Source organism: Acomys russatus, chromosome 13, assembly GCF_903995435.1.
Source record: "Acomys russatus chromosome 13, mAcoRus1.1, whole genome shotgun sequence".
In the NCBI taxonomy this organism is placed as follows: domain Eukaryota; kingdom Metazoa; phylum Chordata; class Mammalia; order Rodentia; family Muridae; genus Acomys; species Acomys russatus.
Window position 1 is genome coordinate 46946667 of NC_067149.1, and position 22485 is coordinate 46969151.

The window sequence follows — 22485 nt, forward strand, 5'->3', positions numbered from 1 at the left end:
GTGACTGTATTCTGTTTAAGAAATCTTTTCTTGGAGCTGGAGAGAGGGCTCAGAGGTTGAGAGCACTTCCCAGCAACTGCATGGTGGCTCACAACCATCTGCAATGAGATTTGGTTCCCTCTTCTGGTGTGCAGGTGTACATGCAAGCCGAACACTGTATACATAATAAATAACTAAATAATAAATATTTTTTTTTAAAGAAATATTTTCTTTACAAAAAGTCACATTATTTCCTACTTGGCATCATTGGTTGCAATTATCCATTCAACTACAGCAGTGGTTTTGAACCTTCCTAATCCTGCCACTCTTTAATACAGTTCCTCAGGCTATGGTGACCTCCAACCATAAAATTATTTTCACTGTTACTTCATAACTGTAAATTTGTTACTGTTATGAATAGTAAGCTTATGAATATCTGATATATGACCCCTATGAAAGGATTGCTCAACCCCCAAAGAGTTGAGAACTGCTGTCTATAGGAATAGCATATGGTATAACCACATTGCTGCCATGACGTCCTGGCATGGAGAAGACTCTGGCTTTGGTTAAACTATGAGCTGCCTTGAGCTATGGCTTGTTAGGTGATGTGATACAGGCTGAGACTAATTCTGGCACTGCCAAGCAAACAATCTTCAAAGTAACTGCCGACCTCAGTTATGTCCTCAAATGAGCCATGTTCCCATTAAGTTTTCTAAGACACCAATATAAATCTCTGGACTTGAAATTTGTGGGAAAGTTTTAATTTTCATTGTTTTCAGGTTTCCTTTCTCATATTGAGGAAGCTTTGCCAAGTACTATTTTGCTTGGCATTGATAATTTACTCTAAATGTTCAAATTACTGGCAAAGACACCTATTGTTTTAACTTAACTCTGCAGGACTAGCAGTTACAAAAGTGTAAGCATTCTAAATATCATCTACTGAGTACCTGTCTTTCCTTCTAAGCTCACCAGAAATACTTCTGGGCTTTGTGGGTTGCTTTTTGTAAAAAGCAACTATTTGCTTTTCCTCCTTGGCTGCTCTGGATTGCCCTTTTCTTGTTGTCAAATTAAAGACCAAGACTCAAGCCTAACAGTTTACTCAAATTACCTACGAATCTCCTGCCTATCTTTACTCCTATACTTTCTCTAGCTTATTCACAACAATATGTATTTAAACAAGCCTCTTCAGCTGTTGTCCTAGTGTATAGTCTACCATGTTGAATGACATGTTCTACTTGAGCTCAAAACTTGCACCTCTTGAGTTAATAAAGTACAATTTTCTTAAAGAATGCCTAGTTTGCCATGCATCTGAGTGCTAGATTTATAGAGTATTTCTGCCTCTTGGATATTTACTGCATCCAAATAAGTAAAATTTCCCTTTATTTATTTTTATTTAATGTGCGTGACTGTATGACTGGCATGTCTGTATGTGTACCGTGTGTGTGCCTCATGCTTGAAGGTGACTATCATATCCCCCAGAGTGGCGTTAAGGATAGTTGTGAGCCACCATGTGGGTACTGGTAACCTCCTTTGCAAAAGCAGCAAATGCTATTAAACGCTGAGCCATCACTCCAGTGCCGCCAAATAACTCGTAGTGCATTTTTATACACAAAGCAAGAATGGTACCCATAAACCAGGATTTCCAGCTAATCACTTGCCTTGCTTTTTGGCCACAATTCAGGAAAACAATGTGAAAGTCAATTTGAATTATCCTGCTTTCTGTTTCCTTTTTGCAACCCAAGAGAACATATTCAGCTAGCAAATCTGGCTATCCAGGACCTATCACACAATGGTTTTTGGAAAATACTGAGTCACTGTCACTGAGAAATGAAAGTATCACAGCTGAAGAAAAGAAGAGATAAATCTTATGCTAAAATTTTTTTTTTAAATCCATCATTTTAAATGTGCTTCGGGTCACAGCATAATTTTTAAAAAGCAGAAGTTTTAACATAAACGTTCAGAAAGCCCTGCCAGAACTGGGATCCAAGCACATAACCTAACTGTCTACAGTAAAATTAGGGAGAAAGCTCAGGTCTGACAGTGTGTAGTGCCAACAGGACCAGATGGTTTGCTTAAATCACAAGCTAATAAACTTTTACACAAAACAAAAAGGGAGCAAATTATGACTCAACCTCAGACTATTTTCCCTAAGAAAGCAAAGCAGTAAGGACCTTCTAGTACTAGCAAAATCTGCATCCTGTTTCCCATCATCCTCTGCTCTACAACCAACAACAAAAGGCACTTGATAGTTTTCTTGTTTATGCAAAATCTTCGTAGGACCTCCTTGGTTTAAAAAGAAGAAAATTACTAGAAGTAAAGAGAAGTGATAAAAACCAAAACCAAAAATTATCCAAGGGCTAGGCAGTCACAATGAGAAGCAGCTGCACGAGAAGCCTATTAGCTTTCTTGACAGTAACAACACTCTAGATTAAGACTCAACCTGCAGACATAGTGGTACAGACCTTTAATGCCAATACTTAAAGACTGAGGCAGGAGGCTCTCTGTGAGTTTAACACTAGCTTTGTTTACATAGAAAGTTCCAGGACATGAAGGACCCTGTCTTTACAAAAAGATTCAACATGTTTTATAATTTAAGAGAAGGTGGAGACAAAAAAGTACATACTTAAAGGCTGATAAACATTTCTACAATATTTAGAAAAGATACAGACAGACAAAGACACACACACTCTCTCTCCTCCCCCACCCCCGAAGCCTTTTGTAATAAGTATTTTAGGTTTCTTATAATTGTTATTAATGAGGATTGTGATTTGCAATTCTTAACAGAGCTTTATGCTATTATTTACACTATAAATTATTTTCCTAGTATTGCTTCTTGCTAATACATGGTACTTCTTTGACTAACAGGACAATATTACATTATTTGACTGCTCAGAAAGGCCTTGGTCCAAATCTTTCATATGTATTGTACTGTGAAACCTTCATAGTAATTCTATGAAGTAACATTATTGTTATCATTATTATAACTTCTATGGTAAAAAAAAAAAAACAAACAAAAAAACGGTTTAGAGGCTAAAGTTCTTTGTCAGAAGAAGCAGAGTTGATTTCCACATAAGCCCAGCTTACTCCAGTTTAGTAGCTTGCACTACTAAAATGCAGCACACTCTTGAGAAGCACTCTCCAACAGGCTTCTACAATTCTATCTACTGACTTACTTCTGGCATGATTCCATACCCAACAAGGTATATTTCTTCCATTATTCTCCTGTCCATCAAAATATTTAAGTTCTACCCAGTATCAAACACCATGCTATGCATCAAACTGTATCTATACTTTGGGCTACAGTCACTAAGTACAAAACTTAACTATAAACCAAGAATATGCTATGCAAAAAAGTACAAGATGCCACAGAAATATATAGGGCCTGTTGTTCCAGGCCCTAGATACAATTTTCTCCAAGACAGACAAGATGGGGAGAATAAAGTATTATACTTGTCCCTGTGTAGAGCACCAATGCCACCAGAAAGCACACTCTAGTGAATTAAGTAACTGAAATATGAGAAGCTTCAGAATGAAGGAAATAAGGATGCTAGTGTGACGAGAGAGATAAGAACAGACAAAGAAGCCTCTTAGGCCATATGAAGAGATTTCGCCTTTATCTGAAATGTTAACGGGGGGGGGGGGGGGGTAAGAGAGGGATCTAATTAGAGGAAGAAGTAATTATTAGAATGACAGGCAAGAAAAACAAGCAGAATAGAGAACGGGACTAATGGATTAACACGAAGCATACTGCGGCAATGAGGAAGTATCAGAAGGAAGTGAGAAAGCAGCACATGAGAACACAAGGCAGGAGCCTCTGATGAGTGAGATGCAAAGGTGCACCAGTGGGTGACGGTGAAAGTAGCCTAGATGATGAAAAGGGTTAGGAAGACTATGCACTGGGAGCAAAAGCCAATGGTCAAGAAACTGAAAAAATAGTTTCAGATGGTTATGACATAGATATTCTTACTAGATCTCTAATAAGAAACCTTCAATGCTCCAGCTGAATGCAAAGACCTTGAAGAAGCCAGTCCTCTTACAGGAATGTAAAGGCTTGAAGGTCTACAGGAACAAAACATGTAAGAATCCTACAACTAACAGTCAAGGTTCAGAGAAGTAGATTCTATCCAGGCAGAGAAGGTTTTTGTTTTGTTTTTTAAAGTCTCAAGAAGGAAGGTGTGTGTATGTGTGTATGTGTGTGTGCGTGTGTGCGCACATGTGTGTAAGTCTGGCACAGTGTAGAAGGTAAATGAGCCTCTGCTGAAAAAACAGAAAGACCACGCTGATAAACTTATGCAGTCTAGTGACTGAGGACAAACACGGGAGAAGCAGAAGGTATTGGAGGGTTAAGTCAGGAAAGCGCTGCTCAGCGGGGGTGACACTGTGGCAGAGCTCACAGCAGAGGGCTCATTTCCAGGGAAAAGGCTGAAGAGAGTCACCTGTCCCAGTAGATCAGGACTTCAAATTAAATCAGAGCCATCAAAGAGATTAATTTTTCATATCTATACTCTCTATCTAAAGGCACACATAACTTAAGAACATTTACATCTTTTATTCTGTTCACTGTTGAGGAAATTCCAACTGAGTATTGGTATGTGTTAATGGCAGCAGATACCAGTTCAGCTCATGTCAGATTCCAGACTCTTAACATACATTTGTGCAGGATGTAAGCATAAGCCACAGACAACAGCCCCCAAAACACCTTTTCAGAGTACATCTCTGAGTCTTGGCAAACTTCTTGATTTTGTAAATACATTGTGCATTTCCCTATTAAAACAACACTGTTATATGTTGTGACAAAAAACAAAAAACAAACAAACAAACAAAAACCTTCGTAGGGCTGGAGAGATGGCTCAGAGGTTAAGAGCACTGACTGTTCTTCCAAAGGTCCTGAGTTCAATTCCCAGTAACCACATGGTGGCTCACAACCATCTAGAATGAGATCTGGTGTCCTTTTCTGGCGTGCAGGTGTACACTATATACATTATAAATAAATAAATCTTTTAAAAAAATTGGTCTGCTAAGATCTGTTTAAATCCTTTAAAAAAAAAACCTAAGTAAATGACACTTTAAGAAATAAATATGCTCAACTAGGTGAAGAATTTATAAAATACTTTTGCCATATCTAAAGTCTACAATTTATCTAAGAACAAGTGAATTAGAAGTATGTGCACAGCTGAAACAGGCTGGCATAAAGTAGAACTGTACACTGGTTGGCAACACCTTCACTGTACGGCTTTCATGTTTCTGGTAACAAATCTTCTGCAACTAAAGACAATTTTAAAAAGAGAAAACATGACAGAGTGAATGAAATTTTCTTTTTTCTCCTTTAATCAAGTCAAGAGGGCTGACATAGATAAATCCTATGATAATGACTCAGTATCCCTAGGTGAAGCCCAAAAAGGCAAAAGACATCAAAAAAACGCACGTCCCCAGTTGTAATCATCCCACTGCCAGGACTTGTATCACCAACGCTGTAAAAAAGCTGTGAGGAGGGAAATGTTTCGCTCTGACAATTCAATTTCAGTAAACTTTGGCAGCCTCCAAACAAAACTGAAAAGAATCTGAACTAATACACTTAAACGATTGTTTCAGCAGACTAGTATACTCTTTGATTGTGTTTGTATGATTAAGTAGCTTTTGTAATCTGGATGTTTCAGCAACACAAAGGTTCACAACACTCAAGCCAAAAAAAAAAAAAAAAAAAAAAAAAAGGCATATTTTTCTTTGCCTCTGGAAGAAAAAAAGGTTATAAATAATGTAAACACCAGGCCACAGTTTCTTTCTCAAGTAGCATTAACAAAAATATAGCAACTATTGTTATTTAATTAAAAATACCCCTCTTTTTTTGGTGAGAGGCAACCCATGGCATACATGTGGAAGTCAGAGGTCTACCTGTAGTAGCAGTTGATTCTCTCTGTCTACCACGTGGAATCTAAGGATTGAATTAAGATAAACAAATTGGGCAAAAGGAAATTGTTTTTTTCACTTTATCAGAAGTTTACTTTGCCAGAAAGAAAAAGAAATGGAATTTAATGTCTGACAACCCAAGAATGTTGAAAAGGAACTCCTAAGTATCGAGTAAGTATGTACATGAACGCACACACAGAGGCTTGCATGCAGACCACCCCCTCTCCTGCCCCACCAGACACAAACACAGAGGCCATAATAAGTAAGGCTCAACATTTGAAGGAAGCCATTCTCACTTATCTCAGTGTGAGACATGAGTGGATGCTTTTGAAGGTAATAATTTCTTCCCTCTAATAGAGGGGCTTGCAGGAGTTAGGGGACTTACTAAGTCACAACTAGTAAACAGAACAAGGAATAAAATTCATACCAATTGATATTTGATCAAATGCAATTTACACTAGCCTCCAGCGTAGACTTAATAGTTTATTAGGGAGAAATAAATAATCCCCAAACTAGAATTTAGGATATAACACATGCAAGAACTACCTACTAGGTAGGACAAATGACACTGTGCACAGTTCTCTAGGGAAATACCTTCCACTGCCGCATGCAGTATGATATACCGAAGGACAACATGGGCTCTCAGTCACTGTGTGCATAACTACTGCCGTGATCAGTAACTGGGTTTACTATTAACTTCTCTGCAGGACACATCAGGATAAGGGCCTCACCTCTTAAGCACTCATTATAAACAGTACAAGTCCAATGCTGTAGACTCCCCAAATGCTCGCTAGCACAGCAGATCTCATACACAGCACATGTAAGTATAAAACATGTCTGCCTTGAGAACAGTATCAACAGGGAGGGTCTGACACTTATCTATGAGGTACAATTCTGGGAGTGCCCATCTTTTATTTTAGGTCTACTGCGGGTTAATTTTTCACTGGATTACAACTTTAGAAAATATCAATGAAAAATTAAAATGCAAGCTTAAATAATTCCTGAATGTCACGAACTATGTAAGTTAGTACTTTTAAAAACATTTTAAAAGCAAGCATATAACAAAAGACAAATCTAAATGTACACTTTAAAAAATTACTATTAAAAACTAATCAGATTTTTTGAATTTTGGTCCTACTATATCTCATATGGCTACTTCCTGTAGCTTTACAATTGTTGAGGTAGCTATCTACTGATCCTAACTGGCAAAGTTTCAGAGAAGTTATAATCTAAGTTTTATACTTTATGTGACCAATAACTTTTAAGAGCAATAAAAAAAGAGAAAATCAATTGTAAGGGTATGCAATGAATCACAGATTTACCCTCCTACAATACAGACAGTGAGGAAAATCCACCACACTAGAAGATGATGCCACTGGCTTAAAGATGTTAGGCTCTACATAATACCCACTCTCATCACCTAGCATATTCAATTTCTGTATTTTTGAACACTTCCTGTTTTCATTTGACAATTTTCTCAGTATTTCTAGAGGGTCATATCTTTTAGCATTACTCATATTATAATTATTTTTAAAAATCATGCTGTTGCCTTTTTATTTGTTAGTCTTATGGGTTTTTTTTTACCTTTTATTAGTAATTTTATTGAAATTATGAGATACATTTTTGTTATTTAATATAAGGATGACAATAATTACTTCAAAATTGTTTACAAGACAACTATATAAGCATGATTTTAAATAAAAAGCAAGGTAGTTTCAAACGAGTCATTCCACTTTTATCAGTTTACTTTGCTAAAAGAAGAAATTCATAAAAGAATGGAATTTAATGTCTGATAACCTAAGAATGTAGAAAGGGGAGGTCCTAGCATCAAGTGAGTGTACATATGGATGCACACACAGAGGCTTGCCTGCAGACCCCTCACCCAACACATACACAGAGGCTAAATAAGGCTCGACATTTGGAGGGAGTCTTTGTTTAAAATGAAATGGTTTCTCCCCACCCCCACACCCAAATTTCAGGAGTTTTTAAATGTAGAGAAGTAGAAGTTTAAATTAGTTTTAAGATAACATATAAGCTGTCTGACACGTAGTATAAACATGTAGGATCACATATACTAATACATAAAAACTACAAGAATTTTAAGAAAAGTTTACCCAAAAAAAAAAAAAAAAAAAAAAAAAAATCACATTCAAGTCTGGGGAAATAGTTAAGGTGATGAAGTGATCGCCCAGAAAACATAAAGATCTCAGAATCGATGCAACAGCAGCTGGGCACCATCGCACACTTTTGCAATGGCAGGGCTGGGGGGGTGGGGGGAAGAGGTGCGAGCGGCATAGATATTACCTGGAGATCAATAGCCAACCAGCCTAGCTAAACAGCTCCAGGTCAGTGACAGATTGTCTCAAATGGAGCTGGGAAGAGATGGAGAAATGGTTCAGTCACTAAAAGGTTTTGTCATGCAATCATGAGAACCTAAATCTGATCTCCAGCACCCACATAAAAAAAGCCAGGCATAGCCGAGTACACCTGTCACCCCAGTGCTGGAACAGGAGAATTCCTAGGGCTTGCTGGCCGGACAATCTACCTAAGTGGGTGAGTTCCAGGCACGAGATCTTGTCTCAGACAACTGAAATGCAAAGCCTGGAGAGAGGGCTCAGAAGTTATAGAGTTCTTGCTGCTCTTGCAAAGGACTTGGGTTCAGTTCCCAGAACCCACAAGGAAGCTCACAACTATCTATAACTTTAGTACCAGATGATCTGATACCTTATCTGTCCTCTGTAGGCACATGGTGCACAGACATACACGCAGGCCAAACACTCACCACACACATACAATGTAAATAAATATTTTTTTAATGAGGTAAAGAGAAACCTAATGTTTCTGAAGAAGATACCTAATGTTGATTTCTGGTCTCAACAATCATACACACACACACACACACACACACACACACACACACACACACACACGCGCGCGCGCGCGCGCGCGCGCACGTGCACAGTACCTGAGGAAGTATACCTGAGGTTGTATTCTGACTTTCAAATGCATGTGCATGCGGATGTGAGTGCATACACACTTACTTATCTCTGAACATAGGGAATGCATGTGTGCACATTCATACCCCCAAAGCAACATAATATGTTTCAATTTATCCACCACTTTACTTATTTTGTATTTTTTAAAGTGGCTACAATAATAAAGATGATTTCAACTCTTCTGACATTCCTTCTGTAAGTATCTGAGTTTACATACTTATTAAACGAACATGTTTGAGACATTTCCACTAATAGGTGCCTTAGAATGTGGGTTATTTGGTATTTGCTTGCCATTATTATAAACAATTATCATTCTTCTATTTTAAGACAATTTCCCACAGTATTTCTCAGATCAAAAAGAGAGCTCTAAACACAGAGATTTCTGCTATGGTAGTGCCGAGCCATTTAACTACTTTTTGGGGGGGGGGGACAGGGTTTCTCTGTGTAGCCTTGGCTGCCCTGGACTCACTTTGTAGACCAGGCTGGCCTCTAATCCGCAGCGCTCGGCCTGCCTCTGCCTCACGAGTGCTGGGATTAAAGGCGTGCGCCACCATGCCCAGCTTCATTTAACTACTTTTAACAGGCCAGAGTCCACATAATTTTCGTTGAGGTAGCATCGCTGTTGGCCTCTGATGTTCCCTATCAAGTGCAGAAGGGCTCTTGTTTTGACGCCTGCTGTCACCATTAAGACAGATAATGATATATTTCCACCAGGGTCATTTCAGGGTCTAATAAGTACCTGATCCTCATAGTTCTGAGAAACATGCTTGTATTTATGGTGCTTTCAAACCACTCAGCTATTCAGTTCAATACTGTCACCAGAGACATGAAACTCAGCCTAAGAGTTAGAAGTGTAAGTAGAGAGGTAGAAATATATGGAGAACTGTCCGTAAGTAGTTAACTGGATCTGGAAAGATGGAAAGATGGCTCAGAGGGTAGAAATACCAGCTGTTAAGTACGACGACCTGAATTCAGTCCCCAAGATGTATATGGTGGAGGGAAAAAAAACTAAGATCCACAGGTTATCCTATGGCCTTCACATATATGCTATCAAATGTGTTCTTCCCGTACACAAATAAATAAATGTGGAGAATATTTTAAAAATTAAATATAACCTATTAAGCACAATATAAAAGAAACTAGTCTTAAAAATATTATAACTGTATTTCTAAAGCAGGAAAAGATGAGACAAATATTGAAATCTGTGGGGTCAAAATTACCAACAAAGCACAGAAGTGCAATCCAAAAGGAAATAAAATCAAATTACAAAAGGATTCTAATGGGATGCTATATTACACAACATTATAGTGCTCTGAAAGTTTCTGAATTTATACATATTTATGTTTCTACAAACTACCTACTTTAATTGAGGACCAGCTGTCACCTGAGATTTGTACAGCAAAAGGTGGCTGGAATGTTGTAAATTCAGCCTCTGGGACACATATCTTCCCAATCTTAAAAACACGGTAGAGATAATAATGATTTCTAAATTTTATTTGTGTTTAAAGGTATAAGCCTTTAAAATCAAGAACTAAAAAATGTAAATTACTTGAAAATAGCCATCCTAAGTATTTAAAGATATAATTAAAATTATTGTGATTCTGTCCAGATGATGAAGTACTTTACTAAATGCAGCAGAAAGCCAACTGAAACAGAGAATAAGATAGTCTAAAATACTGGTTTGATAACTAGTGCAAAAATCATAAAATAGCTACTATACCCCAGGACATTTAGCTGACAGTGTGACATTGTAGTCCTCAGGCATGCATGCAGATGTCAGAAGAAAACTGCATTCATTCTCTCACTAATGAAATGGAATTAAGTCACTTAAATGTTCAGTTAATGCCACCGAGCGAGTTGTCGCTATCAAAGCCACAATAGTACACAGACTTACATCCTGCACCCAGGGAGCTTATATTCTACCAGAGAAAATAGTGGATGTATTTTCAAGTAATATACCTATTATAAAAATATTTAAGTAGCCAATAATAACAGGTTATAAAACAGAAATATGAAGAGAATATTTAAAAAAATCCTACAAAGACATGTAAGTCAGACCTGAAAGGTCACAGGAGTTCTACAGAAGTAGGATGTATCTGGACTACTGGAAAGAACAGGGATAGTGCCTCAAACAGAGAGATCTCAAACCATTATGGACTGTTCTGTGAGAGAAAGTGAGCACAGAGGCTCGTTTTCTGACCACAAAAGTTGTTTAGATAACTAAACAATAGTGTGAACAAAGCACTTATCTCAGGAATTGGCAAACAAAAGATAGTCGGTAGATGTCAGAGTCTTGTTTTAAGAGTAAGCTGTACACTTTGTAAATCATATTTCAAGTAATGGGCCACATATTTAAGGAGTAAATAAAGTTTCGTTCATGGAGGTGTGATATGTTCTTACTTACGTGCATTTCAAGTCAGCTGCAAGGAGCTGTAGGTAGAAGGTACTAACCCAAAGTCAGAGAAAGGAGGGCAGGCACTGGGAATGCTCAGCCAGTCAAGTATGATTTCATCACAAGTACCCAGATTAAAAACAACGCTAGGAGTACTGGGTACCACATGCTTGTAGCCCACATGCTTGTAGCCCACATGCTAGGGAGTAAGACAGTTTGAATGCCAGGGCTCACTAGACAGTAACCCTAACTAAATCAGGTGCTTCTAAGAAGAAATGACTTCAAACCAAAAGTAAGGAGACAAAGAATGTCACTAGTTATGATAAAGTGATCAGTCAAGAAGATAGAATTTATAAACATATATGCCCCAAATGCTGATATACCCCATCTCATAAACTGTTAGACATTACTCTGGGACACTAAAGTACTAAAGGCTATCACTGAAGCTACCAGGGCTATAAAAGAACTCTATGAGGTAGCTACTACAGTATATCTGCCTTGAAGTCGGCACTTGTTTACCATCTGAGGTCCTTAATTCCCAGTAACAGCAGCTTCTCAGCGAAGATGTTATCTCATCAGATTCCTACCACTATGCCATTGAACTCTCCTTACTTAGCATCCTGGCAGACTTTATGTCAACTTGACACAGCTGGAATATTTGAGAAGAGGAGCCCTGAATAGAAAAATGTCTGCTTTGCCTGCAGGCAAGCCTGCAGTGCATTTTCTTAATTACTGATTGCTAATATAAGAGCCCAGCCTACTGTGGGTGGTACCACCCCTAGGCAGTTGGTCCTGGGGTACTATAACAAAGCAGACTGCGTAAGCCAGGGAGGTGTAAGCCAATATGCAGCATTTCTTCATGGCCCCTGCATGGAGAGGCCTCCTGCCTCCACGTCCCTACCCTGTTCATGTTCCTGGCCTGACTTCCTTCACTGATAGACTATGATGTGGCCTGAAATAAACTCTTTCTTACCCAAGGTGCTTTTAGTTATGGTGTTTTATCACAGCAATAGAAATCTAACTATGACACCTAGATAATATTTATTATTCTCTCACAAACACAAGGGGTAGGATGCTACAAAAATCCGATGGCACAGTATCTGTGTTAGGGAGACTTAAAACCTCAAGTCACATTTTCAAAATGGGAGCCAAGACTGCAGCTTTCATTTACTACAGCTGTTCTTCGATGTACAATGCCCATCTTTACTTATTCTTCCTAATAAAGAGTCAAATGTAAGCACACAGAGACCTGAGAGAGAACTGAAGCAAATAAAACAAATGCCACAAACAGTAACTTTCAAGCAGAAACTTTCATGTTACAAAGCATGTTACAGGGCAGTCAAGCAGTGAAGTGCCACTGTATCTACATGGACGCTGTTAAAATGCGCTATTAACTTTTTATAGCCTTAAATGCTCTTTGAAAAAAAAGATATAAACTATTTTCTAATTGACAAGTGTTTCTGTTCTTTTTTGTTTGTTTGTTTGTTTGTTTTTCGAGACAGGGTTTCTCTGTGTAGCCTTGGCTGTCCTGGACTCTCTTTGTAGACCAGGCTGATCTCGAACTCACAGAGATTCACCTGCCTCTGTCTCCCAAGTGCTGGGATTAAAGACATGTGCCACCACTGCTCGGCCTGTATTTGTGTTCTTATTCACCTCCAAAGCTCGAGTTTTGCACAGTCATGTAGCAAACAGACATGTTGCATGTTCTGTCAGCCAAATATTTTATTAGCTTTTATTTATTAAATAAATATATATTTATATATGAATCATTCCTAAATTATTACCTCAGAGACGTCAATGTTAACATAAGCCAAAACTTGAAATTATAATTTAGCCTAATACTTGATGATGTGGTCTTGAAGCCCCATGAGCAGTCAGCAAGTACAGCTCACCTTAAACTAGAATGGTTTTACCTTGTGTTTACCCAGCAGTATGGCTAGTAGCTACATAAAATTGCAGACCTGTTTCTCAGCACTGGTCCTGGCTGATTCCTCTTGTGCCAGCACCATTTCACGCTCTGCAGTTATCTGTACACTTTCTCTCAATGCTTCCTCCAGCTCTTCAATCCTGTCATCCTTCTTACGGAGACTGTCCTGGAAAACGATGAAGACTCGATGAAGCAGGTTGATCAGTTAACTTAAGGACTGCCTACTCATCAAGGAAGAGTGATTTAATATTAAACATCCTTCTATTTAGAAGCATTTAGAGGCCAGAAAGATACCTCTATAGAGTAAAGAATTAACAAGGGAAGAAGAGAAGTAAAGGAAGCTGAAGTCTTATTAAGAGCATAGGATCAAGTTAGTAAAGCAAGAGAGCCGTGATGGATTTGCTCTCTCCAACAGAGAGAAGGAAGCTATTGTGTTAGATAGCATAGTAGGAAGAGGTTAACTATGTAAAAATACAAAGCTGTTCCTAAACTGAGCTGAAAGCCAGCTCAGATGGAGTCTGTACTTAAGAGTCAGTTCCACAGCACTATCTCCCTTTGGGAAGTCATACTTGGATGACAGGCTCAACTTTCATACAAACAATTTCTGAAAAACTTCTTTTTTAAAATGAAGATGCTTCTTAAGATTTCAATAAAATGAAACATTTTCTTATTCTCATAAAAAAAACTGGAAACAATTACACACACACACACACACACACACACACACACACACACAGACACACACACACACACAGACTGGTTTGAATATCAATGTGCAATTTAGTTAAGTACATAATATGATATGGGAGTTTAAAATGTAACTACCCATCTATATAGCAAAACTGAACAAGACTTTGGGATCCCAAAGACAGTATAGAGATAGGAAAGATAAAAGAAAAAGCCATGAATGGAACCACTGATTCCTCAAACTATTCGAAGTACTATCTTTTGAATTTCTTAAAACAAAACAAAACAGAAGATTTGGAACAAATGTTACACTCAATACTTGTGTATTGTATTCAAATATGAAAATGAGTAACAAGGCTGCCTGGATGTTGTTGATACAACATGGATAAAAGCAAGCCCTTATCTCTCAGTACCTGTCAACTCAAATGAACTAAAGAACTGACGCTCAACTCCCACCTACACAACACTCACAAGGCTGAGGGAAGAGGCTGTCCATGATGGCCTTGAACTCATGATGTCTCAAAAAAAGATGAGAGGAGAGAAGGCAAAAAAAACAAAAAACAAGCAAACAAACAAAAAACAAAAAAACAAAAAAAAAACCCAAATAAAACTAAAAAAACTAGGGAAGAGGTGCACTTCATAAAAGTAGGTTGGGGATAGTGGGGATAGTGGGTTTTGGTTTTTGTTTTTTAATAAAACCTCAAAAGGGCTGGAAACAGAAGCAAAATCAGATAAACGGGATTACCTCAGACAAGAACAATCTCTACATTACAGCAAATAATCAAAACATCAAAGTGCCACTTATAGAAGAAAGAAAATTTTCTCAACTATATACCTAACAAGGATTAATATCTAAAAACATAGTAAGTGCTAAGCAGCAAGAAAACAATCCAATTCATAAAAAGGGCAAAAGAGATGCATATATACCTTAAAAGAAAAGGTAAAAATAGCACATGATTTTGAAAACAAAATCTTTAGCATCACTAATCACTGGTGAAGTATAATTAGAAACCACAAAGAGGTATCTCATTCCTTTTAGATTATTATAAAAAGGACAAGAAGTGAGCAATCATGAGGATGTGGCCAACAACACTCTCTAATATCTCATGGCAAGTATGATTAGAAGCCACCGAGAGACATCTCATTCCTTTTAGACTACTGTAAGAAAGACAAGTGGGTATTCATGAGGATGTAGACAATGATACTATCTTATATATCATAGCAAATCAGATGGAGAACCCTAAAATATATTAAAAGCTGAACTGTATGATTCACCAATTCTTCTCTTGATTATTTAAATAAAAGTTAATTGGTGAGTTGAAGAAATATCTATTTGTCCAGTTTTATTCTAACACCACATAATGACACATAGCTAAACAACAGCCAAAACACAGAATATGCCTAATGGATAAAGAAAATTTGCTATCTTCATGCCAGTGAGATGACTCAACCAGTAAACCTAGATGACTTGAGTTCACTTCCCTAGAACTCACATACGGGAAGAAAGAAAGAACTGTCTCCACAAAGTGGTCCTCTGACTTCCATACATGGTATGTCACACATGGCTCTCCTCACCATACAGACATTTATAACAACAACGATTTTAAAAATTAAAAACGTTCTCCATGCCAGCGTAACTCAGATGGCACACCTTCCTATCTTCCTTTTCTCTATTTCTGTAGTCTAGGCAACTGCTAATGTTTATGGCTTATATGCTTTGGAGTTTTTTTCTGTTAACTCTAATAAAATTTTCTTTAAGCTCAATTGCTTTGTTAACAAGAAAGAATAAGGGCTATATATACATAATAGAAATACTACCAAACCAGAGAGAAAGGGAGAGCTTTGTCTTCTACAATGAAGATGATTCCAGAGGACATGAGGTTAGCTGATTTTTACTATTATAAGCACATAATAGTAAAATGAACATACGGAATCTAAAAAGTTGACTTCATAGAAGCAGAGTACAATGGCAGTTGTAGAGAAACATTTTGCCTTGCTTTGTTTTTATCTAAGGTAGTTAACCAAAAAGGGATTCTTACTTCCTGAACCTTGTCTTTTCCTCTTTGAGTGGTTGGCTAATCATTTCAGACTGTGAAGTCAGGCACCCACCAATGGGATAAGATGCAGTCACCAACCATATCAGAGATAGAAGACATAAAATAGTCTGTGTTGCTAGCCCAGTTTGGGTTCTTAGACACCCCTTTGCAAAACTGTACTGCGGGATACCAAGATTATTCATTGATTACTGCTATGATTGGGGGCTTTGTCTGGGATTTCAAACTCAACAGGAAAGTATTCAAATCCCCTCCCCCTTAGGAGAGACATGTTCCTCCCCCAACTGCAGTGGTTTCTGGTGAAGCACACTTTTTTGGACCCGCATTGATCCCAGTATAGGAATTTTCTTCACAATGCAGCAAAGAACCCAAATAAATAAAGCTCACTGAAACCAGGCACATGAATAAACAGGTCAAAGGTAAGAAATTCTATTGAGGACAGCAAAGTAGTCCATTAGTGGTCAGGCAGATCATTTTGGAAGTTGAAATCTGGAATGCATGAAATGCAGTGAGACCAGGATATGAAATCACCTAGGAAAAGAAGACAGAGAAGAAACTAGGAAGAGAAGATGGTTGTGTGGGTAAGTTGGGAGAGGGAGAGATACTGAGAGCCTCACTCACCGAACAAAGGAAGCAGTTTTTCCCAGACCAAAAAAACAAAACAAAACAAAACAAAAAACCACCCAAATCTTCTAGCTAGTAAGCAGCTTTCTAATTCTGTTCAATATACTTCTCTGTATTCTAACTGAAGAGAGGTTGAAGAAGAATACAAGAAAGCTAGAAAACATAAGATTTAACGCCCCCATCTTCTCTCCCAGGCAGCTACTCTTCTAAGTGGGTCAAAATGCCACAGATGGCCATTAAAAGTTTTAAATTAGGAACAAGTTGGTTTCTTAATGTTTTAAATTCTAGCCACAGAGGTCACAGACCCCTCTGACCTCAACACACACCATGCCCAAGTGGGACAAAATGGCCCACGGACTCCTTTCGTGGCACAACTTGGGCACTGGAACAAAGCAGAAGTCAAAACAAGATCCAGATGACACTGCTTGGCATCCATAGTTGTGATTTGTCAGTAGGGTAATGGACTCATCTTTGTTATATTGAAACCAAGGGATACCCTTCTGTCTTATTGCTTTGTGATTTTAGACCTACATGCTAACCTAACTCAGGTGACTTTTTAAGAGAAAGAAGTTGACTATATTTAATCTGTGAGATAATAATAGAAACTTGTTCACCGATGAGGGATGGGTTAATATTACCACGGAACAGGGTTCACCATAAGTAAAAAAAACCAACCATGTGGCTTGCTGTCTTCTCAGCTGATGAGCTCATCAAGATGGATGTAACCACGTGATTAGACAGCCATAGGACATGGTGCCATCTTAGTTAGTGACATCATGAACATGGCAAAGGCCACATGAGTTCACTAGCATCCAGGTTAAAGTAACTACATGTCATAAAACAAAACGGTGACAGCTATAAAACTTCCCATCCTTTTTTTTTTTAAATATTTTTATTTTAACTTTTAATTTATGTGTACTGGTGTGAGGGTGTCAGATCTTGGAGTTACAGACAGTTGTGAACTGCCATGTGGGTGCTAGGAATCGAACTTGGGTCCTCTGGAAGAGCAGACGGTGCTCTTAACCAATGAGCCAACTCTCCAGGCCAAGCCATCCTTTTTATATGAAATTAAAATCAAAAGAGAGAACACCAGGCTTCCGTGGTGGTTTGTTTTTTCCTGTTTGTTTTGACTTTGGCATATTGTTTTGTATGATATAGTTACAGATTTCTAGAGGGAACTTCAGGGTTTTCCCAGCCATGTGCTCCCGCCACCACCAGATATCAAGAGGAGCTGATATTTTTAAATGGCTGGACTCCAAAACCTCAGATATGAATTTACATCAGCATAGAGCTGAGTGCTTGAAAGCACAGATCCCAAGGGAAACCAGGAGAAGAGATTGCCAGGTGCAACTGCAGTATACTGCAAGCTGCTGCCGGCTGGCAGCCACAATACCTGGAATCAAAGAGGAACCACCCTGCTTGGGCAGCTGGGTGTTAATGCTTGCTCTTTTTGCATGATATCTACATGTTTTTCTCTATCTAAAAAACAGTGTTTCCTTCTCAAGACTCCTATGCTCCAGGCTTGTTGTCTGCTTTTATATCTGCCCTACCAGGCCCTGGTTCCTTTTGTTTTTACTTTTCCTTAAAATGACACAGAAAGGCTAAGGAAAAGAACAGGGTGATGCCACCCTTTGCAGGCTCTTTTAGGTTTTATTGTTTCCTACGATCTGTATCCTTTGGATTACAAGACTACGTGTGGTTAATTTATAAAGTGCTTTCCTAACATAAACACCTAACAGGTTACAAAGAGAAACCCATCCTGAGCACTATGATGCCTGCCTCCTATCTAGACTGACAAATGTAACATGGATTTATAGATTATAAATTTGAGAAAAAGTTTCAAGGGGATCACTTAAAAGGAATATTAAACCTTTGAACTACAAATAACCATAAATTTCCCCCCCACATTGTATAGCTATTATATTATCCTAAAATGTGATCTCTTATTAGGGAGGGAGGGAGGGAGGGAGGGAGGGAGGGTGGGTGTGTCCTTATTAAGTTTTTAAGGCTGTTAGTCTCCGTTTGTAGGTCCAAGCAAACAATTGTGGGTACAGGCTTTCAAGCAGTTGATCATACCAAATGTATACAGGGAAGATCTCAGGTCAGACAATGGTAAAGGTGATACTTCTGTCACTTTGTTCTTCCATCACTAATGCTGACTACCACTTTGTCACTCACCCATGATCCTATAAAATTTGTTTGTCAACTTGACTAGAGCTGGAAACATAAAACCCAAACAGCTGGGTATGCCTGGAAGGGGCTTTCTTGACTGAAGCAGTTGAGGTAGGAAGATCCACTTGAACACTGGGCCACACCTTCATAAAGAAGTGTTCGCCTTTTTGCTTGCTTGCCTTACTCTCACTGACAAGTTCATCTATCCTGTTGCTGATTCATTCTCTTACTGCTATCAGAATCTACTTCTTTAAAAATTCAAACGCAGACTAAGGATTGGCTGAGATATCTAGCCTCGTGAACTGAACAATGAACAACTACTGGACTCTTGGACTTTGGGTCAAGAGATGCCATTGATGGACTAGCCAGACTGCAGCCTCCCTGTACGACACTTTATAAATCCCCTGTCTGCTGTGTCCTATAACAACCTGTGTCAGACGCCATGCAACATGTTTTCTGACTTCCGCTACTCAGCCACCCTAGACCCAAGCCTGAAAAGAACTGCACAAGGTATGAACACCAGAAACTGGAAGTGATTTGGAGCCCAACTAGAAGACAGTTACCACAGTACCTCAGGCTGGCCTCAAACTCTCAACTCTTATGACCTTAGTTTCCTTAGTGCAGGGTGCTAAAATTCTAGTAATGGGCCACGATACATAGATCTAAAATTGCAAAAGTGTGACTTTGGACCTTTGTATTGAAAATAAGCAAGGATGTGAAGAAAAGCCTCACTCTACAACATATGCATATAGTAAATGTCAGATTATACCACCTAAACATAAACAATGGTTATTTCTTTATAAAGAATAAAACTACAAAGAAAATATGTGGGCTAAGTAGCTATTCAATTTATTGTTGTTGTTGTTTAGCTGTTTGGTGAGGCTGGCATGTAACCAGTTCCTCACATGTGCTAGGTAAGCATTCTATGACTGAGCTACATTCCAAGCCTGTAGTTAGTCATTTTAATAGCACTAATTATTTAAAGAAATTATTAAATTGGTAATTAGTAGATTAAGGGTAAGTGGGGAAAGTACTGGGTAACAAACACAAAGCACTTCCCAGGTACTTGAGAACAGTGAAGGAACATGAGATACCATCTTTTAATACTTGCAAATGCTTAAAGGGAGAGCACTATCTGCAATTCAACTTCGCTGGTATTACTTACTCACCTAACAGATACCATACATTCTTACCCCTGATTATCCTACTCTGCCATCTACACTTACTCAGCAAAGGCAAGTAAGAACGTTTATAGAGTAAAAGGCATAACTGTGTGGCAACTTTATGGGAGAGGGAGTTGGAAGCTATCAATAAGTTCTTCATCTCCTAAAAAAAAAAAAAAGTCTCTAAATTCAAAGGAGATTGGGTCAATGCCAGTGGCAGCTTAACTGTCAGTTGAGCACGTTAGTAGGAGTGTTAGATTCTTTAGCAATTCCCTTGCATGACTCACTAATACTGGTCCCTCTAGAATCTAGACTTTACTTCTTGATACTATGTTCAAGCCCTGGCCAAGTGGTAAGGAAAGAGACATTCTAAAGAGGTACCTGTGCCCCTTCCAAACTACCAGACCATCACCTCTGTTTACAGTTGCAATATTCAACTGTTTGTCAGGCATGTGGAAACATTAGTTGAAGCTGATGAACAAAAGGACATAAGTTTTCCATTCTAGATCTTTCAAAAGAATAGATCAAGGAACAAAGAACTGTTCTCCCAGAATGAGTCAGGGTTTTAGATTCAACAAAAAACCACAGATTCCTTTCTTTCAAAGGGGAAGGGGGTCTTAGATGTCATTTTTTTCTCCATTAGACTCTTTAAAAAAATGTTTCTACAACCAAAAAAGAGGCAAGTGGGTACCTAAATATACTCCCCAAACTCCTCTTTCCCTACACCCCTGCCACCAAGGACCTTTATTTAGATTGTCTCACAATAAATAAATAAATGTATATCTCTTCTAGCCTTTGTCTTCCTGCTTTCTACAAACTGTAAGACAGCATGAAAGAAAGAAAATCAGCCCCACTCCCACCAAAGCTATAAACATATCTGTTTTGCTTTACAATTTCAATTTCCCAATTTCTTTTACAATGCAGATCAACTAAGTTGGCAGCAGGTTTATGGACTAAATGCCCAGTAACAAGCTCTCAACATAAAACTGAATTTCACAACAGTTGTTAAGATTCCAGCACCCAACTTCTGTTGAATTAGATGTTCACTAAGGAAAGCTTAAAGGGGAAGGGGGAGTAGTAACAACTATTAAAATTTGGTTTACGTATTTAAAACTAAGAGGGGAGGGGCATAATAATACAGAAACATAAAAGTAATCTGATAAATACAGCTGCTATTAAGCTTTCACCTTCAGCAATAGAAAGGGGGGCCAATTCAAACACAAAAGAGGAGCAATTCAGACAAAAGAGGGCCAATTCAAACAGGAGAAAATTCATTCAAACAGGGAGAAGATTAATTCAGACAGGGAGAAGATTAATTCAGACAGGAAGAGGATCAATTCAGACAGGAAGAGAATCAATTATGACAGGAAGAGGATCAATTCAAACAGGAAGAGGACCAATTCAAAAAGGAAGAGGGCCAATTCAGACAGAAAGAGGGTTAATTAAGACAGGAAATGGGTCAATTAAGACAGGAAGAGGGTCAATGAAGACCGGAAGAGGGCCAATCCATACTTTCTAAGAGCAACAGGGAAAGTAAGAAGCACCGACACCTCACCAGATGAACAAGGTCATGGCAAGCAAGATAAAAAACCTGCTGTGTCTTTAGTTTGGCTGTAACAGAGGTAAGTCACTGTCCCTAACACTGAGTCACCTTGGATTCCCAGAAGAGAAACCTGCCGGACAGACCAACAAGCAGATGAAAACAATCTTCCACGGGGGCAAACCTGACCTCAAAGAAAAGTGATTCTTAGTGGAATCACATTGCCCCAATCCAGCAAGATATCCTTGTGAAAACTTGCATAACTGGAATGAAAATATAATCAACCTAGCACAATGCAACCTGAAATGCTAGTTATGTACACTTCTTGCTTATCTGCTTCTAATTCTTCTCTATTTATATTCATGTCAGTACCCCAAAAAGCAAACTGAGGGGTCAATAAACTTTATTTGTTCTTCTTTGTAATAAGGCCACACTAAAGACGCCCCCTCTCTTTTCTATAAACTGAAGGTCAGGGGTTGAGGTAGAGATGACAACCTGTGTTAAAGATTATAAAAGTCTGAATGACTAATTAGAACATTGTGAACATGGAGAGTTGGAATGTTGTCACTCCAGAATCAATCTATCTTAGACTGCCTTTATTCCTCTTAATGACCATTCTTTGCCAATGCCTGTATTTGACCTAGCATCCTTTTAACTATGAAGGAAAGGTATTAGCTTCAATCAATCCAAAAGCTAAGATGTCATCAGGATACAAATCTAGAACAGTTTAATGCATTTTGTTGTAATCTGTCATCAAGAGCAGTGCATCTGACAAATGCACCAATTTGTGAATTTCTTTGGTTTTGTCATAAATGCTTATGTAACCAATGTCACAGTATAGCATATTATCTGGGGCATCATGATCCTGCTATTTCCTTTTATTTAAAAGGTCATAATGATCCACTTTCACTAGGCAAGTCATCTGGACTAGCATCAGACATCAGCACAGGCTCTCTGCGCCCAACTGTCTGTGCTGCCTCCATGGGTAGACAGATGTTGGTAAGTTCTCTCCAGAGCCTGCATGTCCCCTTTGGATTGGCTGAA

General features: G+C 38.4%; 1 protein-coding gene across 10 annotated transcripts in view; it reads right to left on the reverse strand.

Annotated features, from left to right (window-relative positions):
* The window catches only part of Erc1 (ELKS/RAB6-interacting/CAST family member 1), a 259649-nt gene that overhangs the window by 118027 nt on the left and 119137 nt on the right, over positions 1-22485 (reverse strand). For 6 of the 10 annotated variants that reach the window (XM_051155230.1, XM_051155228.1, XM_051155232.1 and 3 more), the window contains one exon: positions 13236-13367. The exons of the other annotated variants lie outside the window; for them this stretch is intronic. In XM_051155230.1, coding sequence (XP_051011187.1) covers positions 13236-13367 — 132 coding nt within the window. The remainder of the gene's footprint in view (positions 1-13235; positions 13368-22485) is intronic. 10 annotated transcript variants of the gene reach the window in all.